Here is an 11,962-nt window from a genome sequence, read left to right as displayed (position 1 = left end):
GACCAGAAGACCGCACATGCCACCTGCTGGTCAGACCAGAAACCGAATCGTGACAGAAATACCACTTAATGGCCAAGCGCACAGCTGAGTGAGTACTCCGCCCCCTCGTCTGAGACGGACAGCTATGGATAATTTCAAAGCGAAGAAAATGGCGAAGAACAAATTAGCAGAAGCCATAGCTAAATGTATGGCTACTGCATGCAAGCCTGTCAACATTGTCCACAGCTCGACTCAAGCTGACACTGACGCGATTGTTACTTGTTTGAGACTATTTTGTGTGGAAGGTTACAGTGTTCCGTGTCCATATAAATAAAGCGGGTGGAGCTTCTCTGTGTTCGTCTGACAGCGACGGTGCGCTGAGGCACCTCGAGAGTTCAGCGGTGCAGTGGTAGCGGACACACTGAAAATAAGAAAACGTCTCCAGTGTTGTGCCTCGAACCAAGTGTAGTCACCCGAAATGATGTCTACACAAAACTGTCGAGAGACTTCCGAGGACCAATAAGGACCAACAGAATCAACATAGCCTGACTGCTGTGTTCAAAGCAAACTTGAGAAAAACGAAGTATGCAACCATGGCTTAAATCCACTCTAGGCTGAGTACTAGTTTACCTTAGATGTGCACTTTATAATGCTATATTGCTCTGTTTTGATTCCATAAAAAGAGCTGTTAAAGCAGCTGTTGTGTGACAAAATATTTTTTTCACTGTTGTTGATGGACAGTAATATTGTGTGAGAGATTATGTGTGAATAACTGCTCCAAGTGAAAAATGTTCATGTAAAATTGAAAATCGAATTTGTTATTTCAGTAAATATTTGCATTTTGCACAAAGAAAACTGATTCATGATTCCATGTTGATGAGAGCATTAAAATGGGGAAAAAATAGGACAAAAAAATATAAATGGAAATTCAGAACCAATAAAAAAATGCGTGAGTAATCACAATTAATTTTTAGTGAATTTGAGTTAATTATGACAGTTGCGTTTTAATTTGATTAAATATTTTAATCGTTTGATGATAAAACACACACACACACACACACACACACACACACACACACACACACACACAAAACTAGGCAATGCTTTGGTAGGGAGCAAAACTCAGCGCATCTGGTTGCTAGTCAAAAGTCTGCTTCTGTTCAATCTTGGTCTCGCTCTGATCATTCATTAATGACTTTTTCATTTCTTCTCCGCTTCTATGCAGCCCCACACATCTTCTCATCCTTCCACAAGCCCGTCGCCTTGGACATGCGGCATCATGAAGGATGCCCCTCGTACCACTACGAGCCGCACACTCTCCACGCCGTACACAGGTGAGTGAATGCTTGCCTCGTATACACACAGCTCCGCTTCCGGGGAGCAGACATGTTGGGGTCTGAACTTTGTGAGGGGTCAGAAGGGGGTAAGAGTGAATGAATTCTTCGGCTTAGGCTCTGAATCGCCCGCGACCCTAGTGAGGATAAGCGGTGTCAAAAATGGATGGATGGAGTGGTCCTCCATTGAAATGAACACGCTTTGCGCCTGGCAACAGCGGAGCCATTTATCACGCGGTCTCGGTTTGTGTGGGGCGGGGGAGATGCTCGGGGGTGGCGCTTGTGGTTGGAGGTTTTTACGCCTGTCCTCAGACGCGGCCACCTTGATTAATGTGATTTGATCTTGACAGTGGACCCCTCATTCATCAAGACCTTGATCTAGCTGTCCCTCCCATTGCCAGTGCCAAATTCACCTAATTACAGCAACATTGAGCAGTAAATGAATTGTTGTGTCATTTGTGGCCCGGCGTGGCACTTTGTTAAGACTTGTTGGCACTTTGTTATGGTGCCCGTGGCACCGTTAGGGGTCTCCTGCTCCTTGATTGTCCAACATGACACCTCAGCGCCAGCACACTCATCACCGGGAGCTGACGCAGACAGTGGAAGCAGACTGCTGTTATACAGTAAGGTAGAGTAGAGTGCAGATATACACAAAGGGCCGGTACCGTGCATATTTTAGGCTGTTCCTTCCTGCAACACACCTGATTCAAATGATCAGGTCATCAGCAAGCTCTGTAGATGCCTGACAATGATCCTGATCATTTGAATCAGATGTGTTGGAGGAGGGAAACATGGAAAAGATGCAGGCTAGCAACCCTCGAGAACTGGACTTGGGTCGTCTTTTGTCCCTTTTGGCTGGCGGTGTGTAATTCTACTACAGGTGTCGTTCAAGAGGCACACACAGGGACATAATTCATGATTACCTCACACATTCACGACTGAAACACTCTCATGCATTAAAGTGAAGAACTCTCACACTCATGTTTGACACCCTCTCACATTAAGTGCTGAAAAACACACTGCTGAAACATTTTTACACACTATTGAAATGTTCTCGCACACCCCACTGAAACACTGACACACTTGACTGAAACACAAGCTCATACTCACTATTTAATGCTCTCAGAAGCACTACTGAAACACACTTTACTGAAAGGCTTCCACGCACACCAGTGAAACTCTCTTATACACAACGGAAATGCTTTCACACGCACTGTTGAAATGCTCTCACACCCTCCCCGAAACACCCTCACAGAAACTATTTAATTGCGCTCAAATGTGCGACTGAAACACTGACACATTACTGAAAGGCTTTCATGCACATTATTGAAATGCTCTCGCACTCTCTGTTGAAACATTGTCACACACATGACAGAAATGCTTTCATACACGCTCGTGAAAAGACGCGACTTAAATGCTCTCATACTCATGGTCGGGGGGGTGATGCGCGATGTGATTTCTGCCCAGTGCTCTAAATGTCAAAGTGAAGAAATTCAACCTGAGAGGCAATTAAGAATGCTCGTCTTTGCAAACAACAGTGACGTCATTAAGATGCGCGCGCATCTTGGACGCAATGTTTGCAAACATTGAAACTGGTCTATAGATGATGCACAAGAAGGCCTGCAAAAACTAGCATTTTATGCCATTCCTAGCACAGCGTGCAAAGGTGACGGTGCTGCCCCGGAGCTGCGCTATAAGCACACTGATGAGTTTACTCAACGGTCACTTCCAATAATGCTGATCAAACCCATTTCCATCTCAGGCCCGTAGGATTGCCAGGCAGCCCTGTCATATCTGATATCTCCCTGATCCGCCTCTCTCCTGCATCCATGGCGACCGGCGACTCCCCCTTCAGCTCCCCTCACGTGTACGTCAACCCTCACATGGAGCACTACCTGCGCCCGGTGCACGGTGGCCCAACGCTGTCAATGATCTCGGCAGCCAGAGGCCTGAGCCCCACTCACTGTAAGTATCACCAAAGTTGAACTTTTACTCGGCAAGCGTGTTTTAGCGGAGGTAAGAAAGGCCCCGAGCTGAAACGGCGTCCACATATAACCTGCTGCGATTTCAATCAAAGAAAGGTGATTTGCAAGCAGCCTGGAATTAGAGTACAAGATTGGAAAGCAGCACTGGACATAAATCTTCTTCTGCATTCTGTCATGGCTAATGGTGGAAAGATTCAACGTGAAATAAAGCTGCTAAAAGCACAGCACGTGGAAGCATGCTAGGTGAGAGAGAACAAATATGAAGCTGCCTGTCTGAGAGGTATGCGGATCATCTTGGACCGCAGTGCTGGCACCGCTGCGCCTGCAGCGCTTTGGGAGGGACTGTGTGGTGAAATCCGGCTCATGGTACCACGTGAATTTGTTTCCTCAGTGGCTCACGACCATTTCAAAGATGGTGGCCTCTTTGGGCTCCCTCCACCTTCTCCGACTGGGGTGAGTCTGACCAGAGAGTATTACCAGTTGATGGCGAGCCACCATAGCTCCTATGGGGAGCTGCTCATGCAGGGGGGAGGGTTAGCCGCAGGGGCCCACCTCTCAGACTACATGACCCCCATTGATGGTGAGTCATAAACTTCGTCATCATCATCATCTTCATCGTCATTGTCACAAAAAAACGAAAGATTGCTCATCAGTCTGAATAATTTCTTTTGAAAATCAGGTTGAGCATGCTCGCGAGTCTGCAGTGTGCGGCCCGTTTCAAGGGCAAGCGTTCTGTTTGTTCTTATTTTGGTCAACGTGATGATGTGGCGTAACATTATGTTTCGAATTCCGAAAGTTACAGAGTATTCATGTCACAGCAACACAACATGCAGAGAATAAACAGGAAACAGTAGATCACGTGTTTTTCACACTTCATATCAATCTCATCGCTCTCGTTTGCTGAGAATCGGAATCAATTCTCAGTAAATTGGCCTCATTAAACATGGTGCGGTGAGCCTGTCCCGGCATATCTTATCTGAGGTGATTATGTGGAATTATCAATTAGCTATGTCTGAATCCTAATGAGGATAATGTTGCACATCAGTTGCAGCGGCAACACAAAGTTAGAGGGTGTAGCTTCGGAGGTCATGCCACCAACAAATTAAGTATTTCATGCGCATGTTCTACCTTCTGGCTAATGAAAACTGGCATTCAACGTGCTTGAGAAGAGCCCAACGAACACGCCAAGGTGATTTCAAGGCTTCTGACCTGTGTGTCCGCAGTCTCCCGACTGACTCCCAGGCTGAGCAGGAAGAGGACGCTATCCATCTCGCCGCTGTCCGACGCCAGCGTGGATGTTCAGACCATGATCCGCACATCGCCGAGCTCGTTGGTGGCGTACATCAACAACTCCCGGTCCGGCTCCGTTGCCAGCAACTCGTACGGACACCTGTCGGTCGGAGGAATTAGGTAATGAGGGTCAACTGAAAGCAAAACTTGCATTGTGTTATGATGAACTGTTAATTATGGCAGAAGATTGCTTCCAGACCGACCTCGGATAGATGAAAATCCACGACCTAGAGGCGATTTATTTAACCTTAAGTTGAACTGCGATATTTCGGAGGAACACTGTGTGCCACCTTGAGTTTGGATGAATGAACATGTGATTCTGGTATGTTTGGAACTGCAGCCCATCCTTGGCCTTCCCTCATCCCATCAGCCCTGTGGCCTACCAGCAGCTGCTGACTTTGGGCCACACTCCACCACTCATCCAGCCGGCGGCCGCCTACCCCAGCTGCCACCCGGCCCTCGGCCTCTCCGCGTTGTCCGCTCCCGGCCACGGCACTGACTTGGCACCCCAAGTAAATGTTTTTACCGAAACCCTTTGCGTTGTCTTATTTGGTAATTGAGGGGGTTCCCATAATGCATTTGCAATCCTCGTCGTTATGTAGGGTTTGGGTTGGGCAGAGGGAAGTACCTTAGCGTATGAAGGTTTTTTTTTTTTTTTTTTTAATCAGTGTCATCTCGCATGGTCATCAGGAGCACTTAGGAAAGTCTTTTATATTAAATATGACTGTTCAATAAATCACCATGGGGCCAAAGAAAGTTTGAAAGTGACGAGGAATACCACAACATTAAAAAAAACTCATAGCAAAGCATGAAAACGACGGATTCCGCATAAAAAAAAACAAAACTTTTCTCCTCCCTCTCCGTCATATTTTGTATGCCATCAAGTCTTCAATAAAGGTCAAATTGATGTTAAACTTGAATATATCCATTTCTATTCCTTTCACATTGTTTTGTGTATGCTACATTGTAGTTAGTCCCAATATAATGTACCGTCTGGAACAGAACACAATTGGATTTACATTATTCCCTATGGGAGAATATTGCTTCAGTTTTCGTATGATTCGATATGAGCGCGACTTTTCCGAATCGATTAAATCAAGAAAATTGAGGTTGCACTGAAATATTGAGCAGAGTGCCTAATTTCATGCAGGAGATGGATGCGCAACATGATTTGGCAACTTCTTTCCAAAGCATTTTAACATTGACTAGCTTCTTTGAAATCATCCTAAATGTGTTGTTCTTTTCAGAATCCCTGTGGAGAATCCGTCATGAACTGCACAGTTGAGCCTGTCATCACCAAGCGGTCAAAGGTGAAGCCCGAATCCAAGGCACCAAGTTCCCTGGTGAGTATATATCCAACACCAACGTGGCCCTCCTCCAGCCTCCTTGTGAAACACATTTCAGATTTAGAAAAAGTCCACATGCACCATAAGAGCTTTGCTTCGCCCCGCACTCTCATTACACCCCTCCAACAGCCCCGCTCTCCCGGGATGGTGTAAACTGTGCCAGTGTACTTCATTTTCATGAAATATTGGCCAGTGGATCGCCGTCATGTGAGGATTTTTTTTTTTTCTGGTTCCATGACAAATTTCTGCCTGCTAGTGGACAGCAAGGCAAGTTTGTGTGTGATGCATGAGCGCGGCGCCGTGCGCAGGCGTCTTGGGGCCACCACAATTGATGAAGATCGGGTGCCTGGGCTAGACACAAACACGCCGCAGTCAGCATGTTCACGTGCACGATTGCACGTGCGGATGCTCATCATTTCACTGAAGAATCAGTCTGACCAAAATGTTCAAGAGATTTGACAAAACTTCAAATATTTGCAGAAAGAGGGACATTTTGTTCTTCCATCTATTGTTTTCTTGAAATATTTGAGGTAGACAAAGAACAAATGGATGGCAAATCTCATAGAAAGTGCATGTTAAGGAAGCCAATGTTCTTTTAAAAGTGTGAAGGCTCGTGTGTTTTATAAATTGAATGTGTTGTATGAAATACAGTGAAACTCCTCTACAACGAAATCATGTTTGCAACAAGGAATTTTTCACAACAGGGGGTTTTTCACTGTAGCAAATTTGATCTCAGATGTAAACACACACACACAAACATAAGTGTACTCGCACACACAAACGTATGTGTACTCTTTATTTTTATTCCAATAGTGCATAAGCCATAAACTTATTTGACACTTCATATAGTCAGTGTAAAAAGAAAAAAGGGAAAGAAATTGTGAAATTTCTGATCAGCATTCACTTTCACTTACATAAATTTCTTTGATAATGTCTTTTATTTTGCTTCCTCCGTCTTTCATTTTGATCACTTTTACCCTCTCTTCCAGTATCAGAGCTCTTCTTGTCTTAGCTGCTTGACATCCAAAGGTCCGTTTTGTAGCCATTTTAGCAATGCAACGTTCCTGCTGCGTTTGAAACGAACAATAACAAATACTTTCTGGACTACTGCGCATATGTGGTGGTTGCTCGTGCTGTTTCCAAACGAAACAGTAGAGGTCGCTGTTGGATTAGACTTCATTGTAGTGAATCTCGTCGCGAGGCAAGAGCAGAGAAAAAGATTTCGTATAACGCAACAGGGTTTTTTTTTGTTGTTTGGGGGGCAGGAAAGTGGGAATGGTGTTAATGCATGAAGATTTTTTTCACACTAGGGGGTATTTTCGCCCATGTAGGTTTCGTTGTAGAGGAGTTTCACTGTATATAACGTGCTCAAGAGGAAAGCCGTTCATGGTCATGGGAGAAAGCTTTGAAGGCCATCAGTGGACACCACTGCTTCTCGCCCACCGTAAAGCAAGCAGATGTCACACGCAAGCGCGCTGCTAAAAGTAACACAACCAGCCCACACACGTCATTCCGTGTCGGTTGTTGATGTTGTGGACCCACAGATGAACAAAACGGGTGTACCGTCACAGAACCATCAAGGTGTCTCATTGGAGCTTAAGGTGGACGTGGAACGTGACGAGTGCAAAGCAGAGCTGGAAGCCACGTCGTACGAGTCCAACTGTCACTGGGAGGGCTGCAACACTGAGTACGAATCACAAGACCAGCTTGTGCACGTAAGCATTTCAGTCACGGCATCCAGGGCTGACAGTTTGTTGCGTTAAGGAAGCCGAACACATACCTTTAGAAACTGTCCTAATTCAGTCGTGTGTTTCAATAGTAAGTGTTGGAGGTAGTCTGAATGATTTCCATAACAGCTCCTCATAGTCCTGTGCCTTTTTTTCTCCACGCCGCCACATGTGACTGACTGTATAAGACACAGTAAGCGTGAGTTTCTAAAAAACATGAGAAGAGAGAATGCGCAAGGATATTTCAGGTTTCATCAAATACACACGAAAAAAAAAAAGGATTTCAATCGCTGTGTTTGATTGTGACCGGTCCAGGGACGGACGAGTCGAAGTCAGCTGGGATAAGCTGCAGCACCCCGTGACCAATAGAAGGATTCACTGTATAGAAATGAGATCGATTGATGATTTTAATATAGAAATTGTATGATAAACTGCGACAAGATGAATTTCAATCGTGCGCGTGTACGTCCCACAGCACATCAATAACGAGCACATCCACGGGGAGAAGAAAGAGTTTGTGTGCCGCTGGGAGGAGTGTTCTCGGGACCAGAAGCCCTTCAAGGCTCAGTACATGCTGGTGGTTCACATGCGCCGGCACACAGGAGAGAAACCGCACAAGTGCACGGTGGGTAACCGATAGCCCGAGGAAAGGCCCGCGCCCCCCGAGGGGAGGACGGACACACTAACGCGAACGCGGCATTTTCCAAGAGAGCACCCATGACATCTTGTTTCCGTCTCATCTGTCGGCCGTAGTTTGAGGGCTGCGCCAAGGCCTACTCTCGTCTGGAAAATCTCAAAACCCATCTGCGCTCTCACACCGGGGAGAAACCTTACGTGTGCGAGCACGAGGGATGCAACAAGGCTTTTTCGAACGCCTCAGACCGAGCCAAACACCAGAACCGCACGCACTCCAGTGAGGTAAAAGTCAGTTGAGGCTTTATCTGCATGACACCTTCTTCAACAATGCATTGATTTGGGGAATCACGCCCTCCTTGGTCTCTGGAAGCTGCAAGGCCCTCACTTTGGCTTTCCTGTCTTCTCTGAATGTCGTTTGTTTGTATTGCTGATTTTACCCCTTTTTATAGCGGGACTCTCTTTTTGATTCAAGCAGATGTTTATTTGCGACACCGCATGTCTTGACAGAAACCGTACGTGTGCAAGCTCCCGGGGTGCACCAAGCGCTACACGGATCCCAGCTCACTGAGGAAGCATGTCAAAACAGTCCACGGCCCGGAGGCCCACGTCACCAAGAGGCAGCGCAGCGACCTGCTGCCCAGGCTAATGCCGAGGGACAACGGCGAGAACCAGAGTCTCCACACAGAGACGGTTCGTGAGAAAATTGCAGACGGCAGCTCCCCGGCAGGTGGGGAGGACTACGTGCACGTCAAATCCATCAAGACAGAAAATTCTGTGGTAAGACACCGATCCCTTCCCAGAGCATGATGGAACATTATAGGCCTCGAAAGAATATTTGCCAGGAAATACATCAATGTTATGGGAGTAGCTGGACAAAAATGTTGATTAGAATTTCACTGGCGTGAAGCGTTTTCCATGAGAGCCGTGCATGGTAATTTGCTCAATCTTTGCTTGGTTCCGCAAAGCCTGCGACTTTATTCTAACCCTCTCCATGAATCTCTCTTTCCTTACGGCCAGACCTTGTTAAGGTGAGCTCGATTTTGCCTTTTACTAATCCAAGTCATCATTTGCCATTCTATGCCATCTTGTTGACTACACTGCTATCATATTTTACCATCAAGGGAGATTCTAATGTACACCAGTGGACTTTGTTGGCCTGCTTTAAATCTGTGTTGAAGGGAGAAGAGCCTCTTTGTGGCTTGCCCATAATTAATATTGAAGGAACATGTAATCATTAGCTGTATTAAAATACTACACATCCATGGCAGCCGGTATGTCAGGCTGCAGCTGCAGAAACCTACAGTGGAGAGCCGTCACACAGTCTGAACATGATAAAAGCCGCTGCAGGATTAATATGCACAGACTGGGAATTGGTTTTGCTGCTCTCTGCAAACAGAGTCAACCATCAAGCTGTGATCAAGACAGCTTTTTAGCACTGAATACATTACAGGCTGAGAGGCAACAGGGTTCACAGCGATGCTGCCATTAGCTTCTCGAAAAGGCAACAACACTGATGACGTTCCAGTCAAAAGAACAAACACTCCAATTGCAAGGTGAAGTATCAGAGGGCTTTTTTTTTTTAAATCCATACATTTTGCAGAACAAATCCAAGGTTGGTGCCTTAACGTTCCTTCACGTTGAAAGGAAGCAGTGCTAAGATTGGGCAGCGAAAACACGGCCGCCTCTTGTGATGATTGGCCCGTTGCTCTGGCTCGGGCTCAAACCTCCTTTCATCCTGCCCATTTCCTATTCACAGACAGACTAAGATAGGCTGTAATCTGTGAAGCGCCCCCACCTCTTTAGCCCCTTCCGAAGAAAACACTCATTATTTACAATTACGATGGGCGAGGATAAAAGACAAGCTGCTCTCCGTGCCATGTTATTGCCGGTGATGGAGCGCAGCGTTTGACTGGCTGATTAGCCAGAGCTGTCATTATTGAGCATGACAATGACTCATCACCACCCCGGATCACTGTGACCTCCTCTGTGTTTGCAACTGGGACGAATGTTGATATTCTCATATCCCTTCGCTTCTTTGTAGATGCAGCAGTCCAGCCCTGGCAGTCACTCACTGTGCAACAGCAAACCATCACCGCTTAGTGAGGCCACCGACAATGACAGTGGAGTAGAAATGGAAAGGTTGGGCAGTGGAAGCCTGGGGGACTTCGACATGTGGTGGAGTCTATGGGTATTGATGATTCCAGTGGCGAAGAGGCAGCGGCAGCAGCTAGTTTCAGCGTCCAGCAGCGGCTCAGCTTTCATCCACATCTGGAGTCTATCAAGAAGAAGAAGGTGAGGGACTTCTGTCAATGGACTGCCAACCCCGTATTTTCCGCTGCCACCAGCACCAGCAGGCGGTGAGTGGGCGCTAGTCGATGGTAGCGCTCGTCCAGCGACTCACGTCTTCACCCGATGTTGTCCTCGGTTGCAGTGTTCCTCTGGCGGAGCGTAGGCTCTGGTCCTAGGTCTGCTGGGAAGCCTCTCAGAGTGCCATGACAGCGCTTCCTGCATGCTGAACTCACTTGATGCCCTCCAGCCTCCGCTCCTCTCGCAACTCTCCTCCTCACTGCTCCAGTCAGGCCTCACACTTGCACTACGACTCCTACAAGCCTATCTCAAACAATATCTCACCGTGCTCCAGTCAGAACGATCCTCGGAAACCTGACCCCGGCTCACACTACTCCCTCTGGGCAACTATATTACACCCCCTGTTGGTTTACAACCAACACCTCTGCCATTCATTGGGAAAAATTCATCTCCAAACCTGTTCAGCATTGTTTAGGGATTCCGACGAATCCTACTCAAGACAGGTGTTTGTGGATTCTCTTTACCTGTCACAAATGCAGTCATGCTGTCATGTTCTTGATGGAGAGAAGAGAGTGGGAACATTTTACACAGAAGGGCTTCATGCAATCAGATGGTAGCCTCCACCACACCCACAGCCTAAAGGACATTCAAGCAAAGGCAACAACACATCTCCACCGTTTCATTTCGACGGGAGTGTGTGAGGCCGCACACTGAGCCCCGAACACAGACGCACCCATCACCTCAGCATGCGTAAGTTCAACTTGAAGGATGGAACTGTACAACTTCCTCACTTGATACTTTGCAGAAACCAAATCCGCCAGTACCACCAAAACAACCTAAATCATTAGGCAGCCACATTTCAAGCCTGCCAGGTTATGCAAGCAATGAAGTTGCAACAGCCCCGGTGACAATACTTTGTACGAAATGGGCCAGATCCTTTGACTTGGAATTAGTCTAGTGCTGCTTCCCGGTTTAGAGGAACAGATGAACTTGATTGACAGAATGCTGAATGATGAGAAGCACACCAATCTTTCCAAGTCTGTTCCAGAACTGGCTTAACCCTTGGTACCACCGGGGAAGAGAAACATGGCTCTTTTTGGAGTCCTTTAGATGAGATGTTCCTGAAACTGATGTGCGACATCAAAGTATTCCCTGGCATCCATCAAAGTCGCTAAGTGATGTGAAGAGGCCGATGTTACTATTGCTGCTGCTGCAATCTACTGTCCTCTTGTACAATGTCTTCTTTTTGACAAGCCATATTTGTAAGTAGCATGTAAACAACAGAATTTTTTCAGCAGTCGTGCAAGTGCCTGGCATATACACAGGTGGTTACATAAGTATATATATATATATAAATA

The 11,962-nt window shown here is 46.6% G+C and overlaps 1 protein-coding gene across 1 annotated transcript in view; it reads left to right on the top strand.

Annotated features, from left to right (window-relative positions):
• LOC109528370 (zinc finger protein GLI2-like) overlaps window positions 1–11,944 on the top strand; it is a 19,377-nt gene extending 7,433 nt beyond the window's left edge. Inside the window, 13 exon segments of the mRNA XM_019890848.1 lie at window positions 1,205–1,313; window positions 3,076–3,278; window positions 3,690–3,878; window positions 4,522–4,708; window positions 4,929–5,100; window positions 5,836–5,931; window positions 7,479–7,649; window positions 8,137–8,286; window positions 8,415–8,579; window positions 8,805–9,074; window positions 10,339–10,480; window positions 10,483–10,654; window positions 10,729–11,944. Coding sequence (XP_019746407.1) covers window positions 1,205–1,313; window positions 3,076–3,278; window positions 3,690–3,878; window positions 4,522–4,708; window positions 4,929–5,100; window positions 5,836–5,931; window positions 7,479–7,649; window positions 8,137–8,286; window positions 8,415–8,579; window positions 8,805–9,074; window positions 10,339–10,480; window positions 10,483–10,654; window positions 10,729–10,762 — 2,060 coding nt within the window. The 3' untranslated portion in view covers window positions 10,763–11,944.
• Window positions 11,945–11,962: the final 18 nt, after the last annotated feature.

This window comes from Hippocampus comes, unplaced genomic scaffold (assembly GCF_001891065.2).
Source record: "Hippocampus comes isolate QL1 unplaced genomic scaffold, H_comes_QL1_v1.1 scaffold174, whole genome shotgun sequence".
Lineage (NCBI taxonomy): Eukaryota > Metazoa > Chordata > Actinopteri > Syngnathiformes > Syngnathidae > Hippocampus > Hippocampus comes.
This window is presented reverse-complemented; position numbering and strand designations above follow the sequence as displayed.